Source organism: Eurytemora carolleeae, unplaced genomic scaffold (assembly GCF_000591075.1).
Source record: "Eurytemora carolleeae unplaced genomic scaffold, Eaff_2.0 scaffold345, whole genome shotgun sequence".
Lineage (NCBI taxonomy): Eukaryota > Metazoa > Arthropoda > Copepoda > Calanoida > Temoridae > Eurytemora > Eurytemora carolleeae.
Window position 1 is genome coordinate 62,160 of NW_019396327.1, and position 21,179 is coordinate 83,338.

The following is a 21,179-nucleotide window of genomic DNA, read 5'->3' on the forward strand; positions in this document are numbered from 1 at the left end:
TTTATTATCATTCTTATGTTTAAAATGTACAATGTACATTGTTTTTATCTGCAATTCTCATTCGTTTATAGTGGGCCAACCAATTAAAACAACCTACTCTGGTTAGGCGGGTCCAAACTACATAGTAAATTGTGATTTTTTTATTTGTATTATCTCGTGCTTTGTAGTTGAATAAAAATATGAAATATGACCCCCCTAGCCTGTCCTAGCCGCAGCGCTCGGCCCAGAAATTGTCTTAACCTAACCCTCAAATAATACAAAAATAAACAGCTGGCGTAGGTCCGATATTGCAGTAGGTCGGAAGTTTAGTAGGGGGAATATTGCGTATAGACGATGTATCATTACCATGTCTCCTATATTGGTCGTCAAATGTACGGACAAATTTCTATCAGATAAGAATTTAGCACGAGACATCTAGCGGCCAACATTTCGTCCCCCAAGTACGTGAACTACACGACCACTTTCTGTGGAGATAACGAGCTCTGGTCAGATGTTTCATTAAATGTAGCGTCGACGAATGCTTTCCAATAAAAATTTCTTAAATTGTTTAACTTTTCAATCTTGTCCTATTCCATTTCATACAGTTTTAAAACATACAGGGTAACCCACAGTCCGTAAAGAAGACTTGAAAAGTTGAAACTTTTAATAAATACTGATCTCAAGGTTAGGTTAAGTCTTGCGGCTCGGAGAAGTTAAGGTTAAGTCTTGCGGCTCGGAAAAGTTAAGGTTAAGTCTTGCGGCTCGGAAAAGTCACAATTTAAAAGTCACGATTATGAGGAATGAGGATAAGGGCAGTATTAATTTCGTAGTCGTCTATGAAATCTCATTCCTATTAATCATTCGATAAAAAAATGAATAAAATTACTAACAATTTTAACAAAGAAGCAAGATAAATTCTCAATGGTAAAATTGATGAAAATTAAAACAAGAATGTTAATAGATAAGAAAAAAATATCCTAAGGTCCCCCCCCCCAACTAAAATTGCCCCTGCTATCTCTAAAAAAATACAGCTTAGCTCCGAAGGTTATATTTATAAGTTTATAATTTCTACAACTTAAACAATTCGTCAAAACTTCAAGATTTGAAATTTGAAATAAAATAAAATTTTTCTTAACAAGCTTTGATAAAAGTAGATGTGTGTTTTTACTTACTTACGCTATAAAAAATGATTTGTTATCAGTTATTAACTATCTTGAATGTTTAATAAATAACGATTGAAATACATGTTTCTGAATATTTTTCTGTAAACGCAGTGTAAGAATCTTAAATTGTTTCAAGAAAACTCTAATATAACAATTACACATATCTATAATCTAGTATTCACGGTTCACAATGGATAAATTAGCATTTAGTCAATTCATATTAAACAGCATTCTCTGTACATAACTCATTTCTTTCTCACTAGCGTTTGTGTTGTACAGTTGTACAGAAGTAGCGTAGTAGTTGTACAATTGTACAGTAATAGCTTTGTAGTTGAACAATTGTACACAATAAATACATGGTCAAGGGTCTAGGCATTCATCTAGGCGTGTACACTGTACAGTTAGAAAAGTGTACAACATTATATTGATTTAATCAATCGGATCACTTTTCACAGGTTTATTTCACGTGCTTTTCTGACCTCAGCTTTAGAGTTTCAACTCGTTGGCTATCTTTGACGCTATATTCTTAAACCCAATGGAAGTGCCTGAAAAAAAATAAATGAAATGGGTCTTGGAGGAAAGAAAATTTCAACGCTTTAAGATTGTAACAACTTATGGATGCGATAATCCTGAACTCGATTTAAAATATTAAATTTTAATTTGGTGGGATTAATCCATAGAACCATCTTACATGGATTAGCGGTTTTGAGAGGATTGTAACTAAGTTTCAATCTTTGATTTAAAGTAAAAATTAGATGTGAATCACTGTTTAAAAAAATAAGAAAAATCATTACAAGTCAAACTGTATTTTGTATTGGTCAGAAAAAAAGGAAAAATTAAAAAAAATTAACCTGAGATACGCTTAAATCGGACACCGTTAAGAGAGAGCCGTGGGAGTTTACAAACCTATAATATTTATAATTTATAATTTATAAATTATATATATATATATATATATTTTTTTTTAAAAATTATTTATATGTATAAATATAGAAATGATTAAACAGAAGTGATATAAATGTGAGAAAAAAAGAGGGGAAAAAAAGAAATATATAAAAATGTGATTTAATTTGTAAACGAAAATTTCTATTTATTTATTTTTATTAAATACAATCCAAAAAAATCTAAATTTTTATAGAAGGGAAGGCGACCTTCTATTTTCTAGAAAATCAACAAGCAATCAAATACAGATCTGTCCTGTCCTGTCCTGTCCTGTCCTGTCCTGTCCTGTCCTGTCCTGTCCTGTCCTGTACCTCTATTTCCCACTGAACCAGGCTGTCTGTGTTAGGATCCCCATGAACACAGAGTAACAGGAACCGCTCGCGTTGCTCGTAATCACAATTATTGGCGTCCAACACCTTGAAAACAATTTATATCAAAACTGCGGGAACGTTCTGTTTCTAATCACAAAAATATTTGTCTGTCCAAAAACAAAATTATTTGGTAGGTGTTAATAGAGGTATAAATAAATATATTTTTTAAACATATATACATATACAGTGTCCTAATAAACATGGGAATTCAGTGACGACTTCATAAACACAATTATTTCAGTATTCCAGCTTAAAGGGAGTGACCGGCTATGTAAGGTAGTTGAACTGAGTATGCAGTGTTGTGGAATACTTCTTTCGGATTCATTTGAGACATATTAAACCTTTTAAAGATCTGTAAATCCTGAGTTTGAGCACAAATTCGACGTTCAAAACTCCTTCTTTGGGGTGGATACTTTTTCAGAATTAGTTTTTTTAACTATTAAATAACGACAACGAAAACTTAAGTAAAAATTACACAGTGATCTAATTAGATGGTTAGGAACATATTTCTCAAAAGAAATTTGTCAATAAATCAATGCTAAAATCGATTATTTCGTTTTCATTATTATATTGAATTTCTTATCTTCTCTGAATTTATTCGCAATTTCTTCAAATTCTTCAAATGTCGTCTTTTCAATAATTATTCTAGAAAATCTGCGGAAATCTTTGTAAATAATGAGAAACCAGAATAATGAGAAAATAGAAACTAATAATTAAACAAGATTACTTATTCTCGATGATAAGATTAATTTTTATTTTCTCAAAATGTTCCTATAAATGACGTCTGTAGTTTATTGTAGAACTTTTTTTACATTTTATGTCGTCGTTATTTAATAATTTAAAAAAACTAATTCTGAAAACATATCCACCTCCAAAGTAGGAGTTTTGAAAGTCAAATTTGCGGTCAAACTCAGGATTCACAGAATTTTAAAAAGTTTAATATGTCTCAAATGAATCCGAAAGAAGTATTCCACAACACTGCATACTCACTACTCAGTTCAACTACCTTACATACCGGTCACTCCCTTTAAACATCTAATATCGAGGTTTTCAAAATGTGGTCTACCATTTCTGTATCTTCAAGATTGACGGAGATTTGCAAAATTTGTACAAATTTCAATTTATGTAATAAATCAAAATTGTCTTACTTTCTTTGCCAAGCATTGAATATCTGAAATCAAAGACGACTTTTTTATAATGTTATCAAATATAATTTCTATCTGAACGGATAATATGATGATGATAATAATAATCGCAGTCAATCCTTATCTTGTAAGGAATATGCTTGAGCTCCTCCCTCGCATTCCAGTTCTAATGGACTAACTCAGTGAAGAGCTGATTGTAAATTTATCAAGCCAATAGTTGTTTGCCAAGGGGCCTTGCCCTTTTGTATACCCAACAGATTCCTAGTGGTCCAAATAGTTCAGTGGATAAGGGCCAGGGAGTAAGGAATAGAAGGGAAATATAACTGACGCGGTTCGCCTTACCATATGATTATACATGCTTTGCATACGGGTACTCCATTTGTATAAGAAATATTCAGAATAGGTTATTGTAAACGCGGTAATTGTACATCAGACAAATATTTCTTATTCAAAAGAAGTGCCGTCTGCAAAACATGTATAATCATATGGTGGGGCGAACCGCGTCATTTATATCTCCCTTCTATTCCTTACTCCCTGATAAGGGCTGACTGCGATACAGTAAGTTTGAAATACAGGTTACAAAAATCTAAATTTAATTTATCTTGAAAGAATTGGTACCTTCTTAATTTCGGCCATTATTTCGTTAGGATCCCTAGAAGAAGTCGTCTTCATACTCCAAGTAAACCTAGATCAATCGTTTTGAGTTCTGTTAAATATTTAAAATAATATTTTCTAAAGTTTTAATTTAAGCCTTTAATGTAAACACAATTATTGATTTTAACTAAGAACAAAAATTGATATTTTACGATAAAAAAATTGATTTTATTTTATATTGTTTTAAAGATGTGATGATATCCATGTTTTTAAAATCGAAAACGATTAAAGCAAAAGAACATGAAAACAATCTTAAATTTGCTACACTTAAAACATAAGTGCTATTTCAATTTGAATTGCAGTACAAAAACTAAAAACTAAGTATCTGAATTTAAAAAAATTCATTAGTCTTTTCTTTCTTTTTAGCGATCAAATCAAATTTGGACAAGAAAATTCACCTAATGTCTGTCACCCCCCCCCCCTCCGTTAATAAAAACTAAATAAATACTGACCTGAGTGAGCGAGGTTTTATTTCACCCCCCTCCCCTACACTCCCAACTGTACTCTTGCTACTAGGTGTTCCTGGTCCAGGAATACTCAGGGACCCTCCCTCGTAGCCCCTGAACAAAATAAAAATATCAAAATTTTAGAATATTAAATATTTATATTTTAAAAAATTAAAAATTTATATTTCAAAATATCAAATATTTAGATTTGAGTTGAAACGTTGAAACGTCGAAACGTTGAAACGTTGAAACGTTGAAACGTTGAAATGTTGAAATGTTGAAATGTTGAAATGTTGAAATGTTGAAATGTTGAAATGTTGAAATGTTGAAATGTTGAAATGTTGAAATATTAAATATTAATTCAAGGAACATTTATCAGAATATTCCACAACAAACTTAGTGTACTGCAATTTCCGGGAGAAACATAAACAACCCTGTGTCTTCACATTCCTCCAAGAATTTGCAGTACACTTCTTTATCTTTGTTTATAAAAAGCTAATTATAAAACGGACAAGTAACTAATTATATTAAGTGTTCTTCCAGGGTCATCTCAAGAAAAGAAGGAGAATTAACGATCTAGCTAAATATATGTAATAGAGAAACCGAACCCCGTTGGTAAAATATAGGGCGACAAAAAAATAGAAAATCTCTTTTTTGCATGGACAAATAGCATATTTTAAAAAAAACCTTTTTTTTACTGGCTTTCTCGTTTACTTTACTGTTCTGTGCAGCACACAAATAACGACATTTAAGTTAAATGAAAACGTTTTTTCGGAATAATATTTTTTTTAAATCTTATTTTTTAATAAATGTTAAAAAATATTCAGCTCAACCAACGATGGTCACTAATTTTTATCTAAAAATTGTCCAATTCGTCTTGGAATCACCATTTACTGATACATTATTCATTTCATTTGTACAAAAACAAAAGGAAAGTGTAATGGTGCATATCAAAACTATAATTTAACTAAACAATAAAGCTTTGAGGAGGTAGCATTAAGCATTTCAAAGTATTTTGGCCCGGCCTGGTAAACAGCAGCAAAAATCATTCTTATTAAGATAACTAGTGTTAAAATATAATTAAAGCAAGAGTGATAAAAAAGAAAAACATTTAGCAAGCTAGGGAACACAGCACAAAGGGAGGGGAGGTTAATTGGGAGTCAGATAAAAAACATCTTAACCAAGTTGCCAATTTAACTTCATAGAAAATTAATGAACTTCCGAACTTTACCGCGAAAGCTAATAGATAAACAATAAAGTATAATTCTAGCCCCTGTAGAATAATTGCTGAGTAGTGCGTAGGACCACCAGTTATTAACATGACACAAATTAAGTTTAGTTAAATTCATTCCAACCCTGGGATATATCTCTGAAATATCTCATTTATTCATTTCCCGAGAAAATTATTAACTTCCCACACTTCCGGGATAAAAAGTTAAAAATCATATCATATGACTGTAATGGAGAAATAGGTAGTTAACAATAAAGCATCCCCTATGGAAAGAGAACAATAAACCAGGGGAAAATGTAAACAAAACTCTCTATCGCTGGGAAATGTTTTAAAAGCCTCAAACACGAGAAAGTGATTTATCTAAAAGCCTCTCACCCTTTCGGGAAATGCAAAATGTTAAAAATCCCCCCCCCTTACTAAATAAAAAAAATTACGGGGAACTTTTAAAGATCTGTAAATCCTGAGTTTGAGCACAAATTCGACGTTCAAAACTCCTTCTTTGGGGTGGATACTTTTTCAGAATTAGTTTTTTTAATAACGAAAAAGTTTGTAAAGATGGCCTGGAATTGTAACGGAAAAGTTTGTAAAGATGGCCTGGAATTGAATCTGAAACGTTTGTAAAGATGGCCTGGAATTGTAACGGAAGTGCTTAAAAATGATAAACGCTTAACTGAGTGCAACTAAACGGTACCAAGTCAAAGCCTAAATTAAAAGCAGGGGTGTATATTTTTTTGAAAATCAAATTTTTCCCCGTTTGTTATACAATATACAATATACATGTTTCTTTAGGGTTTTACTCGATTAATTAGGGAAAATTAATGAATTTTTGGATTAATAGTATCAAAAAGAATAAAAAAAAACTTGTACCTTTTGATGTCCCATTCCCTTCCCCCCCTCAATCATTAAAATAATGAAAAATATACACCCCTGCGAACTCAAATGTCGGAACTTATGTATGAAATGATGCTTGTCCAACACCCGAATGCTGACAGAAGATAATTTTAATTAAACGTTTAGTAAGTACTACTTCGCGAATCTCCAGAGGACCAAAGAGATATGGAGGATTGCTTTCTACAGGGATTTACAATTTAATACAAAATTCCCTAACTGACACAAAAACATATTTTATTAAAAAAACCTTAAACTTGGTACCGAAGCTAGGGTTTGAAACCACAAGTTTGTGGATAAAGTTAGTAAAAATCCTAATTAAATCTATTCTAAAATAAACTAATGTTAATAACACAACATAACAAACCCTCTTACCTGTTAGACAAAATAAATATTATAATCAAATAAATAAAATTAATTTTCTTTTTTAAAAACCGGGTTTTTAAACAATTGATAAGATTTTTCTGACATTTTGATAATATAAGAGCAAAATCAAATTAAAAAAGAAAAACAAACACAAAATCAAGCTATTGAAAAATTGTTATAACACTTTCCTTGAAACAAAACTTAAAAATAAAAAAGCTCTTTGAGTTTTTTGAAAACATAACTTGTTCTGTGTGCAAGTCATAAAACAGTGCAGTACAGTAAGTGTAAATAAAAAGGATGGTTGGGTGTAAAGTAAATATTTACGTTTCTGTTCCGTCATAGCGTTTTGAGAACTTGGAGCTTAGCTTCGAGAAGAAGGAGGTTCGAGCCGCAGAGTTTAGAGCATTCGTATCCTGAGAAAAAGGTAGGTAAGTTGGTAGGTAGGTAGGTAGGTAAATAGATTGGTAGGTCGGTAGGTAGGTAGGTAAGTAGGTAGGTAGGTAGGTAGGTAGGTACCTGTGAGGATATAGGAACCCCATACTGACTAGCTGGCGCTGGTCGTCTTGTCTGTCCACTGTGAAATGTGGATCTAAAATAAAATTTTAAAAAATATTTAGAAAATTTCAAATGTTTGTACAAAATATTATATAGCAGGCATTATGACTAGGTGTGCTAGGGTTGGGAGAAAGAACAACATTGAAAAATAAAGAATTCAAATCGGGNCTTAAATTATCAGGATCAGGAGATCAGGTTCAGGAGATCAGGAGATCAGGAGATAGAATTCAGGATGGAGATAGGGTTTAGATATCAGCATCAGGACCAGGAGTTCGGGATAAGGATCAGGATTAGGATCATCATCAGGATTAGGATCATCATTAGGATCATGATCATGATCATGATCAGGATCAGGATCAGGATCAGGATCAGGATCAGGATCAGGATCAGGATCAGGATCAGGATCACATTGAAATCTATACCTTTAACTCATCAGGACAACACTATAGGTTTCTATTAGAGATGCAAAAACTCTAAATTTATTTAATTAATCTAACTCCAGCAGATTCACAATATTATCAAAATTAACGTGCGGGGATATCTCTGTAACAACGTCATTTGTTCCGATTGTAAGCTGCTCAACTATTTCTGAATTTCACTACTTTTTTATTGTGTTCAATAAAACTGAAAACTAGGGGATTTAATTAAATTGACTGGAAACTAGAAATATATTCTTTAGAAAATAAAATTTAATTTGACTCAAAATGGAGGTCCATTTGTCAGTTTTATCTTATTATAGTTTTCAACAACGGAAATGATTTTTAAGGGAAATTTGAACTAGATCTTTTTTATATTCCTTCTCTAAGCACGTTGTACATTGGTCTTCGTCGTGCCGCGCCAGGTGTACATTATTTGTACACAATGAACTTACCTTGCCGGTACTTGCCGCTGAAAGGATGCAGTAGTTCCCCCTCTACTAGACGCCCCCGGAGAAAGCGGCATTTTCAAACTAAAAATAGGTTTTTACAAAAAGGGGTTTACATTCATCTACTCAACCAGTAAACAAACCACATTGATTTTATACTGATTTATTTCAGGGGGAAATAGTTCGTTTTTTACAGCAATTGATATTTCAGATTTATTTATTTTAAGTGAAAGCCCTTAATCCAGGTTAAGATCTGATTCTTTTTATGAGAATTATGAGGAAACGCTAATCTACAGCAAATGAACTCTATTTCTAGAGCGGAAATTTTTATTTGAAACATATATGCCCTTAATCTGTAAATCTACCAATTTCAAACTTTTCGTGGAAAAGCTGCGGATTTACTTTCAGAAGTTTTGACTTTTGAGTTTTGAACTGATTTAAGAAACGGAACTATTGTACCCCTGAAGATCTACTACAGTAGTGGAATATCACTGAGTAAGCAGAGCTAGGACTGAAGGAGATATAAATATCTTGATTCTTATTAACATCGATTGGTTATTTATACTAAATCAGCCAGAATTATGCAGTCAGTGAAATTACAATCTTAAAACGTTTGCTATTGCAGGTGTAGAGGGATTTAATTTAATCTTTAGAGAAAGAGGTTGCAACAAATTTTACAGCTTTTCTGTTGCATTAAAAAATCAACAACGCTTAGAGCTTTTCACATTACACACCATGTGAATTATTCATTAAAAATTTGCAAACAGAGAAAGGCTGATGAAATGTCCTATGCACAATCGATGTAAGTTCATTAATAAATGCTCTTCTAGATATTTATATTTCCTAAGGGAAACTGAAAAAAAATTTAAAACAGACTAAACATGCAAATTTAAAAAATATCACCAATTCATAAGAAGATGGAATTTTTTCACTAAAAAGTAAAAACACTCCTTATTTCTTGTTCCATTACTTTTGTCAAAGGTGAAAAAATGGTTGAATTAGTCAAACTTGGAAAATTTGTTAAGGTTGATTGAATTTTCTTTTACATACTTAATTGCACTTGAAATGGTAATCAACCGAGATTTTTAAGAACTTTAAACAATACACAAATTAATAATAAAACACTGTGAAGTCTGGACAGTGATTAAAAATACAACATGCAAAATAAAACTCATGAGTGCAGGATTGTGCGCTACTAACTACACTGATATATTCTTAATAATAATTCATCAATCATATTCTAAATCTAAAAGGTTTAAAGCATGCAAGGGTTGGGTGTAGCGATACCAAACCTGGTTCGGTCAGAATCTGCAGCCCCTGCTGAGGCGGGATGGGGGGCGGGGGAATTAGGCCCACCCCCCGCGCAAATGGATGCACTCTTCACGTGACCCTGACGGGGGCGAGGAGTTGCCTCAGGGGCGGCAGTGTCAGAATCTGATTCAGGTCCGGGGGGTGAACTGCTCGCCCCTGTCTCCCCATTGTTAGGGTTGGCGGGAGCACCAGCACCACTATATAGTATAAATACAGAATATACCTCCACATAAATATTTAGTTATTTCTCAACCGGGAGAATATTCTTATCCAAATAAATTTTTAAGATTTAAAAAAAATTAAATTTCAATTCACGACTTTTTCTATCCGGTTGAAAATTATAAATCAATATTAATTTCTTCCATACAATTCTTTGATAACATTTCTGTTATATTTTAGCGCTATGCTAGCGTAGTAAAAGTAAAAAAAGAGGCAATCATTTTATAAATAAATTTATCCCTCTTCTTGAAAGTTTGCAGAATTACTGATTGACATTTTTCATAATCACTCATACGAATTTTAATAAACAAACGAGACATTTGACTTCTCAGAGTCCCTTCTTAAAATATTTATGTTAACATTTTTCCAGTAATTTATAAAAATTACAAATTTCAATTTTCGCCATTCATTAGTTTCCAACCTTCGCAAAAATCAAATGCCAAAAAACAATTTTATATGAAAAAATGGTTCGCATAGAATAATTTGAGATCATCAACGGAGTTCGTGCATATTTTATCTGCAGGGGTATATATTTTCAATGAAACCATTTTGCTGTTCTGGGGATCTAAATAAAAAATTTAACATCAAAAGGCAAGTTTCATAACCCTTTTCGATACTTTTCGCCCAAAGCTTTGTGTATTTTTTCCTTTAATCATATTTTCCCAAAAATCAATGATTGTTCAAGAAAATATACACCCCTGTCCTTAAGTTACAGTTGCCAAAAATCACATCAATATTATGATAAAGTTCTTGTTAGTATTATCTTTATGCATTTTTCAACAAGGCAGAGAAAGATGTTAATTTTTAAATGGACTGAAAGCGTAATCTTAAGAGACCCTCCATGCAAAGATGTCAATGCCCGATTTACAACGATACCATCGAAACCTTAATAGGATCAAAATGTGGAAGATAATGACGTTTTTCTGACTCGAAATGTGTTAATTTGTGCGAGTTTTGCCATTGCCTTAAATAAGCAAGAAATGCGCAAGTCACTTCCAAAGAGAAACCTCAAATGAAAATTAACAGTTTATAGAAACAAAAACATTAATTTCTAATTCATACTTGATCAGACAAAGGTTTCAAGGGTACTATTGATAATCGGTCATTACAATCTTTGCATGGAGGGTCACTTGAAATTACGCTTACAGTCTCTAAGTTTACATTTTATACCCAAGTGCATTTTCAAAAATGTGCAATTTAATTGCAAAATAACAGATCCTAAGCACTGGGTGAAAAAAAATGTTATTTTCCATGAGTTAACAGGGTGGCGTTGGAAAAATGTTATTATCCACCATTTTATTTTACAGGGCGACGTTGAATAAATGCTTAAAAATTCAAGGTTGCCCTGGCATCAATCCCATCACCAACCATCATTAATGTTATTGTTAAGATAGAACTATTGAAGCAGATTATCCCTATAGTTAAACCCAAAAACACAGGGTGTTTGATAAAACATCGTCATTGTACACATTTCTGTAAGAAACGAATTTTTTCTATTTAATTCTAATATGGCAATTGATCGAGTTTTTAACTGTTTTAATTAGGATGTTTTTATTTAAATCAAAGACCCTGTATGTGTACAATATATGCAACATATGTTTTCACTGTACAGTGTACAAAAATTGTACACTGTACATTAATACATCATAAATAATACTTTCAGCTGACCTTGTATTAAGGTTGCCAGATCCCATAGCGTTGGTTTTATCGGTTGAAGAAGACTTCTGCTCGCAGCCGATAGCGGACCGGCGATTGACTGCCGAGCCACCAATCGCCGCTCGACCTGTGGCGTTTGACATGGTGTTGGATTTCGTTATACCACGAGCCTAAAACGTAATTAAAATAATAACACAATTTAAAAACGAGTAAATTATAATAGATAGTAAAGAAAAAAAATGTAATTATAAAATGCAGTTCCAAAATGTTCCAATCGTCAAAGCATTAGCAAAGAAATTAAAAATATAAAATAATAATTTGTTAAAGAGTATTAACTTGATTTGAGAAAATAATTTAAGGCCTATGCGAAGATTTTTCGAGGATGAGATCCGAAAGAAGTTCCATTTTGGCCAACAAAGATTGATTTGATTATCAAAGGGAAAAAAGTTAAGTATTAATAGTGGTAACCAGCAATATAAGTGATATACTTCACTTTATAACACTGCTCTAATGAAACTGAACATGAAGTGAGCATGAATGATCAAGTGTACTTACTTTAGGCGAGGTAGTTGAAGTGGTTCTGGTTGTTTCCGGTTTAGTAGATCCTGCTGTACTTGGTCGGATCGGGGTCAGAGAACTTTGACCAGCTAATCGAGCAGTATTCTCCTAGATAGAGAGGTTTATATAGGTGTATATGCTTATCAACAGGGGGGACGGAATTGGCCATCAACTAGCAAGTTTTACAACCCTTTAGGGTAGTTTAAAACTCAAAATGGAATTTTTTTAGATTCTTTTAATTTTTTCATTTTTATGGAACAAGAAACCTAAAAACATTTATTTTAAAATTTATTTTTAAAAAATGATGCAAGGTTTAAGATTTTCCAGTAAAAATATAGGGTTGTTCAAAATTTCCAGGATACACCATAATTGGGTTGAACAATATTTTCCAGGATACACCATAATTGGGTTGTCATATATATTCCAGGATATCCGATAATTGGGATGTTCAATATTTTCCAGGAAATCCCATAATTGGGCTGTTCAATATTTTCCAGGATATCCCATAATTGGGTTGATCAATATTTTCCAGGATATCCCATATTTGGGTTGTTCAATATTTTCCAGGAAATCCCATACTTGGATGTTCAATATTTTCCAGGAAATCCCATAATTGGGTTGTTCAATATTTTCCAGGATATCCCATGATTGGGTTGTTCAATATTTTCCAGGATATCCCATATTTGGGTTGTTCAATATTTTCCAGGAAATCCCATATTTGGATGTTCAATATTTTCCAGGATATCGCATATTTGGGTTGTTCAATATTTTCCAAGAAGTCGCATATTTGGGTTGTTCAATATTTTCCAGGATATCCCATAACTTGGATTTTAAATATTGTCCAGAAAATCCCATAATTAGGTTGTTTAATATTTTCCAGGATATCCCATGATAGGGGTGTTCAAATTTACCATTATATGTAATATTAGGGGGTGTTAAATTTTTCTAGGGTGTTTAAATTTGCCATGGTTCGTAATATTAGGGTGTTAAGTTTTTCAAATGTTTCTTTACTTTGATGTACAGCATGCAATGTTAAATTACTTAAATGCATTTAAATGTTTGTTAACTTTGATGTATATTGTACTGCAATGTATATTTACTGTAATGTACTGCAATATTTGTTTACCTTTATTGTAGCGGAATCCACGGTGTTTTGACGTTTAAAGTTTGAGTTAGCAGAAGTAGCATTAGTTCTAGGAACTGCAGTGGGGGGACCTAAATAAAAATAAAATAAAACTTTAATCATGAAAAAATTTGAGAATTCGAAAAAGTAGAACGCAAAGTTTGTAAAAAAATACTTGCCAAAAAAATTTCCGATCGACTTTTCAACAAAAAATTTTCTTTTCGTTTTTATTTATAATATTTCTCTGATATTTTAACTTAAAATATTTTTTTTTCAGATTTTTTTTTATTTTTCTTTATCGAATTATTTGGAAAAGAATAGGGTAAGAAAAGAAAAAAATACACAGCAAGCTAGTAACATATATTTACATATATGTACTTATGTATTGTACAAGTATATTACCCGGTACAAAATATATTCACCAGTTTTTTACCGGTTGTACACTGAACATGTACAAGTATATTACCCCGGGGCCGGTACAAAATATATTCACCAGTTTTTTACCTACTGTACACTGAACATGTAAAGCTTTTAAACTACAATGAACATAACAATGCAGGGAAAGTCAAGGAATCTCAAATTGCGAACAAGAATTTGAATTTGAGAGACCTAATTATCATTGATGTTGCTTTATTTGGAGGGGGATAGGGGGGGGGCTTGTCTTGTTTAAGCATTTACCTTTTTAAAAAAAAAACAATAAAAACCATCCAATTATAAAAAGTGATCACTGTGTCTTGTGTATGTAAGATATGTATATTTGTACAGCACATTCTAATGTACAGGGTTTTCATGCTGTTGATACAAAATAACCCTAAGTTTATATAACACAAAACATGCTGCCTAACCACCCCCCCCCAACCCTCCCATACCATCTGAATTTAATTTGTTTTAAACTAGTGATTTAGATTGACCTCGCTTTAATAATTTAATATCTGACCTTACTTAAGTTCATAATTAATTCTTTATACTTAGGTTAGATAAAAACTTCCAAATATTAAAACTACTAAAATATCAAATGTTGACCGAGGACAAAGAAAAAAAAAATTTCAACATAAACTGAAATTGCGGTAAAATTACTTAACCATAAAGAGACTTACAAAGAGTACCTAAGCCGATAATCAATGAAGACCATTTAACTGAATTTGAGCCGGTTAACAATGTATTCTAAATGAACCTGAGGCCACTTATGATTGCAGACTTGAACCTGAGCTGGTACAACTAAAGAAGACCTTAAACAAAACCTAAGTCAGTAACTTATTTACTTCTTCATAAGTTACTGACTCTGAATCCCCACACAGTATCCCCCGAGCAAGACAAAGCTAATGGGAGTATGTTTTGAGCAGGAGTGCGAGAAAATGTTTAATTAGTTTCTCTTCATCACTCGCACTCCAGTATTTTTCAATACTCCTTGGCGTCGTCTTGGAATAGTATTACATGTAGAGGGAAGACAAGATAACCCCTGTCCAATTTAACTCAAACCTTGCGTTAAATTTAAATTAGCGTTTTTTTCTTGGTTCATTATTATTGTATCTTATGAATACTGTCAACGTATAGAAAAACTTACAAAGGAAGATAAAATAATTATCCAACAGAATACCATTCTTTACTGCCCACTTTGAATGGTAGAAAACTAAGGAAACCCTTTTGAAGAGATACACTCCCGATTAACGACAGTACCGTTAAACATTTATAAAAGAAACTGTGAGGAAGCTATTGTCGATTTCCTTTCAACCAAATAAACTCGACTGAGGTTGGATGTATTTCCTCTTTAATCCACTACTCCAAGAGACACTAGGTCTACCACACAGGGTTCATCTCTAACCTTGACCTTGACCTTTCTCGCTAGCCGTGGCTGCAGGCGCGCCGGTTAACTCACAAGCATTAGTTTCCGCACCGGTGGACCCACGCCGGGGTTTGTTGCTCGTCGCACTGATACTCCGCTGCACCCCACGGTGGGAGGAGGCGTGGGCGGGGCTGGGGGCGGAGCTCTGGCCACCAGAACCTCCCGGAGCTGTGGCTCGGAGAGACAAGCTGGAACCTGATCTACTCCCCTCAGAGTCAAGTTGGAACAAAAACTGAAAACAAAATTATCAAAAAAAAATACTTTTTCTTTTCTTTTCTCATCATTATAACAATAGTGACTTATTAACATTTAGTGGGACATGAGATATTTTAAATCCACATTAAAGGGTCTGTAAGTTTAAATTCAAGTGACCCTCCAAGCAAAGATCGCAATGCTAGATTCACAACGGTACCCTTGAAGCTTTGTCTGATCGTATATGACATTTTTTTAATTTAAAAACTTAAAATTTTCAACTGTAGTTTATCATTGCTGTACTGAAGAAAAACATATAGGACTTTTCAAAGTTTAACACTTTTAACCTCGAAAATCAACAATATGGTTCACATTATTGCATATTGAGCAGATAAAGGTTTTAAGGGTACCGTTGTAAATCGGACATTGTCATCTTTATGTAGAGGATCAATTGAAATTACGAGTACAGTCCCTTGAAAAACTAAAAACATAACTTAAAAAGGGATTTTGGGAAAGGCCCACAAAAGATTTAGGGAAATGAAAAAAAAGTGACTTCGCAATATAATATTATACCAGACAACATTTAACAAAAATATTCTTAGAACCTATGCACCAAAGACAAGAAAAAAGAAAAAAGAAAAAAATGTTGAATTTCCTCGTCCAAATTTTTTTCTTTAAGGATGTATAATTTTCTTTTCGGAACAATGAATATTAAGTTTTGATAATAATAATTTAATTTATAATTTAATGACGAAACTTTTTATTTATATTATTTTAATTGATGATCTTACGTCTGTATTTCTTCTGCCTAGAAGAAGATACGATGCATAGCAATCATCAAACTTCTGCTGTTTTAATGCTTCATCTACTTGACTGTTTGTGAACCCCATGGTCTAAACGAACAAAATGATAAAAAATCCACAAAATCAAATATGATCTACTAAATTACACAAACTAATTATCATAATAATTGAAATAAATATCGACCCTACACCCCCCCCCTTGCTTTTCAAAAATCATATTCATCCGTACCCAACTAAATTATTGAGTGCATTTGACAACAACAACAAAAAATAGTGAATATTTCCCTTTTACCCATGTCATTTCTTTCAATTTTATCATTCACCCCCCTCACCCTCTACCCAGGGCATAACGTTATACAATTCTCAAAATTTATTTTTACAAATTTAAAAATCTAAATTTTGAACGCACCGTTAATATTTCTATTCTTTTCATGTCTGCCCAGTCCTGTACAGGTTCTATATACGGTTTAAGGTCCTCCTCCTCGAAACCCATGTTCATCCATTTATCCTTCATGATCGCCTGAAATACATCAAATCAATCAATTAATCAATCAGACAGTCAGCCATTTAATCAATCAGTCAAACAATCAATTCATGATCGCCTGAAATATACGCAATCAATCAATCCGTCAAAAATCAGTTAATCAATCAATCAATGCATCAATCAAATCAATATCAATCAATGCATCAATCAATGCATCAATCGATGCATCAATCAATGCATCAATCAATGCATCAATCAATGCATCAATCAATGCATCAATCAATGCATCAATCTATGCATCAATCAATGCACCAATCAATGCATCAATCTATGCATCAATCAATGCATCAATCAAGGCATCAATTAATGAATGAATGAATGAATGAATCAATCAATCAATACATAATGCAATGAATAAATTAATGAATCAATCAACGGATCAATCACTGAATTAATCACTGAGTCAATTAATCTGCTCAGGAATAAATCGATCAATAATTTTTTAATCCACATCAATATTAATTAGAAAAAAATAATTCCTCTTAAAAAAAGATCTGTTACCTCTAGCGACGCTCTGCGAGTTGGATTTAAAACAAGAAATTTCTGCGCACAATAATTAATTAATAAATTGAAGAAATAATAACTTAATATTAAAACTGAACAGTGAACATATTATTGATAATATAATTTCTAGTTTCCTAGAAATAAACTTGAGAGAAAATGAATGTTTCGAGCAAATATATCATTTTGTAATTGGTTGGTAGAGGCAACTAGGATGTTTAGGAAGGTATTTGATTGTACTAATGATGATTCATTATTTCAACGAGTGGAGTGTCCGATTTGCAGCAGTACCCTTCAAACCTTTGCTAGATATATCCCTTTATACCCTTTAAACCTTTGTTAGATATATCCCTTTATACCCTTTAAACCTTTGTTAGATATATCCCTTTATACCCTTTAAACTTTTGCTAGATATATCCCTTTATGCCCTTTAAACCTTTGTTAGATATATCCCTTTATACCCTTTAAACCTTTGCTAGATATATCCCTTTATACCCTTTAAACCTTCGCTAGATATATCCCTTTATACCCTTTAACCCTTTGTTAGATATATCCCTTTATACCCTTTAAACCTTTGCTAGATATATCCCTTTATATCCTTTAAACCTTCGCTAGGGTAACAATGTGGGATATATCGTCATTTTTCTTGAAGAGTTAAATTCAGAAATTCTTTGAAGTCTAATTCTGCAGTCACAACCTTTCATAATAACTTCCAGACGTAAGTTTTAAGGATACCGTTCTTTCATCTTTTTAAAAGAGGGCCTCTACAAATTAGGTTTACAGTTCCTTTAAACCTTTCCACACTTTTTGAGAAGCTAAAAATGAAACTTTAAGATGATATAAAATGTCAAAAGTTGCTGAATAGTTAGTTAAAGTTTGTTTTTTAGAACTGAATATAAGCCTTTTCAGACGGGGGGAGGGGAGGGGGGTTGCAGATAATGCAACATAGTTAAATAAAGTGAATAAGTGAACAGAAAAGAAGAATATTGGAAAAATGATGATCTGCATTAAGAACATATTCTATCAATAACTAGTCACTAAAAAACCGTAATTTGTAAAAATATGAAAATTTTTAAAAAAAATTGGGTAAAAAGAGTTAATTATAGTTTCCTTTAACAAGTTTTCACAGTCTGTACTCATATAGAAGGGTATTCTATATTTTCCTCGCAGTACTCGTTCCCTGAATAATAATAATTAATTATCAGTACAGTACAGTTTCAGTACAGTACAGTTTCAGTACAGTACAGTAAAGTACAGAAAAGTACAATACAATACAGTACAGTACCGTACAGTACAATACAGTACAGAACAGTACAGTTTCAGTACAATACAGTACAGTACAATGAAGTGCAGTACAGTGCAGTACAGAACAGTACGGTACAGTAGAATACAGCACAGAACAGTACGGTACAGTAGAATACAGTACAGTACAGTGCAGTACAGTACAGTACAGTACAGTACACTTCAGTACACTTCAGTACAGTACAGTAACGTACAGTACTATACAGTAAAGTACAGTGCAGTACAGTACAGTACAGTACAGTACACTTCATTACACTTCAGTACAGTACAGTAACGTACAGTACTTTACAGTAAAGTACAGTGCAGTACTGTGCAGTACAGAACTTTCATCTGTTACTTATTAGGACAGCTTTCCGAAACTGATAATTTATTGTAAAAAATAATAATAATTAGTTAAACATGGTTGCACAGGCCCGACCATGATATTCCAACCTTTGATTACATATTTTGTTGTTCACAGGAATTCAGAGAGCAATATTTATTCTTTAGAAATATTTCATATTTTTAAATATTTTATTTTATTGAACGTAAAAAAATACAATATTTACTTCACACTTTTTTCATTTAACAATTTTAAAAATAAATATTGTGATGATATGAGATCTATGTGGAAAATACCTAATTTTAATAAAAAATGTAATAAAAAAAACATTTACTTATTTCAGGGGGAAAAATCAAGAACATTAATGAATCAATTAATTCTTAACAAAACTGGACTTTTCAAGTTCTCTCAAGAAATATATATTAAAAAAAACTTGTAAGAACACTTGCTTAATTACTTCATTAACATGATAAACCCCCTCCCTCCCAATCGCTAAAAGCTTGTAAAACTATTTCTTTAAACAAATCTTGTTTGTCTTTTTGACAAATGTACAGTGTATACCCCTGTCTTACCCTGGAATAGTTCTGGAGCAGCGTACGGTGGACTCCCACAGAAAGTATCTAACTTATTCCCTGAACAAAACAGTAAATAAAATAACTGTAAAGGGTATCATCAAGATTTGGGAGCAGCAAGGACGAAGAATAATTATTGGAACTGATTGCTCGCCCTCTACTATCTTCTCACGGAATAATGTTGATTTTAAAAATTTTACTAATTGATTCAATATAAGTTCAAACACATATGAGTTAAATCCTTTAAGTGCTTAAGGGCTTAGAAGATGAAAAAAGGGAAAGGCCATTTCTTAAGACATTTATTCAATTAAAGATGCACGTCATGACACATTTCATGCTAAATGCATCAAACAAGCTTCCGCAATTACTAGATACTAGGCATCATCCCTTTCAATTCAAATTGTGAACATGTTCTTTTGTATACATTGTAAACCAAAGACCAAAAATAATTTCGCGGATTTAAAAAAAAAATTTGTGGATTTTTAAAATTTTAAAAATCGAGTTTTTCTAGAGACAAATTCTTGAAAATTCGCTCTTCGAAAATTTTGGCCCGATTGGTTCAGCCGTTTTGACGTTTATTGGATACAAACAGACAGACCAACAAACAAACAGACAGACAAGCGAAGTAAGGATTAATTATATTATTTTAAATTTTTTATTGGTTTATTTTCTTCGCGATTTTTCAGAACCTTTTCTTCTTGTTTTCTTTACTATAAAATTTGCGAATTTTCAGGATTACAAAAATAAAAAATAAAAAGTAAACCAATCCAAGAAGTGTGTGCATCTTTTTTGTATGCAATTTTTTGATGTTGACCTATTACAGGCTCCGTAAAATCAGACAATTTAAAAAAACAAATATGTGATCTTAAAAAAGTTAACGCGAGAATTAAATTTCTCATAGGTTTGGTTGACACTATTAAACGACTAACCAAGTAATAACTTGAATTTTCAATAAACGACCTTCGCTAATGGGACTGTTAGCGTTATTTCAATTGACCCTCTCTACAAATGTGATATTTGCGCATTTTTACCGCATGAAAACATAGGAAATTATCAAAATTTAACACTTTTCAATTTAAAAGACGTGAATATCTTCCACACTATTGATCAAATAAATGGTTTTGGTTTCCCTGGGGAATCACTTTATATTACGCTTCCAGTCCCTTTAAAACCTTTTTTAGTTTTAGGCAAACAATATCTGACCTGGAACAAACTCATTGCTGAACCCGAAATCTGCAATCTTGATGTTCATTTCTGAATCCAGTAACAAGTTCTCAGCCTTCAGATCCCTTGATAAACAACAGATAGTTAGAGAAAATAACATTTGTTTCGAACATCAAACATCAGACATCAACGATCAGAAATCAAGAAGTGTATATAATAGAGCGAAGTGCAGAGCTAAGAGCTTGTAGTGAATATCAAAGATCAAAGTACAAAGATCAAACGGAAACTACATTGTTTAAGGAGCAAATATCAAAGGTCTAAACGGAATAGTTCAAAGTACAAAGATCAAGCGGAAACTACATTGTGTACAAGGAGCAAATATCAAAGGTCTAAACGGAATAGTTCAAAGTACAAAGATCAAGCGGAAACTACATTGTTTAAGGAGCAAATATCAAAGGTCTAAA

General features: G+C 32.4%; 1 protein-coding gene across 1 annotated transcript in view; it reads right to left on the reverse strand.

The window, feature by feature from the left end:
* Positions 1 to 1,011: 1,011 nt before the first annotated feature.
* The window catches only part of LOC111701014 (serine/threonine-protein kinase MARK2-like), a 46,898-nt gene continuing 26,730 nt past the window's right edge, over positions 1,012 to 21,179 (reverse strand). The window contains 19 exon segments of the mRNA XM_023472122.1: positions 1,012 to 1,687; positions 1,994 to 2,048; positions 2,396 to 2,500; positions 4,219 to 4,285; positions 4,707 to 4,814; positions 7,510 to 7,598; positions 7,702 to 7,774; positions 8,612 to 8,689; positions 9,898 to 10,113; positions 11,804 to 11,961; positions 12,347 to 12,457; positions 13,476 to 13,564; positions 15,295 to 15,547; positions 16,299 to 16,400; positions 16,720 to 16,830; positions 17,356 to 17,397; positions 18,466 to 18,601; positions 19,539 to 19,611; positions 20,755 to 20,840. Of these exon segments, the coding sequence (XP_023327890.1) occupies positions 1,629 to 1,687; positions 1,994 to 2,048; positions 2,396 to 2,500; positions 4,219 to 4,285; positions 4,707 to 4,814; positions 7,510 to 7,598; positions 7,702 to 7,774; positions 8,612 to 8,689; positions 9,898 to 10,113; positions 11,804 to 11,961; positions 12,347 to 12,457; positions 13,476 to 13,564; positions 15,295 to 15,547; positions 16,299 to 16,400; positions 16,720 to 16,830; positions 17,356 to 17,397; positions 18,466 to 18,601; positions 19,539 to 19,611; positions 20,755 to 20,840 (2,011 nt within the window). The 3' untranslated portion in view covers positions 1,012 to 1,628.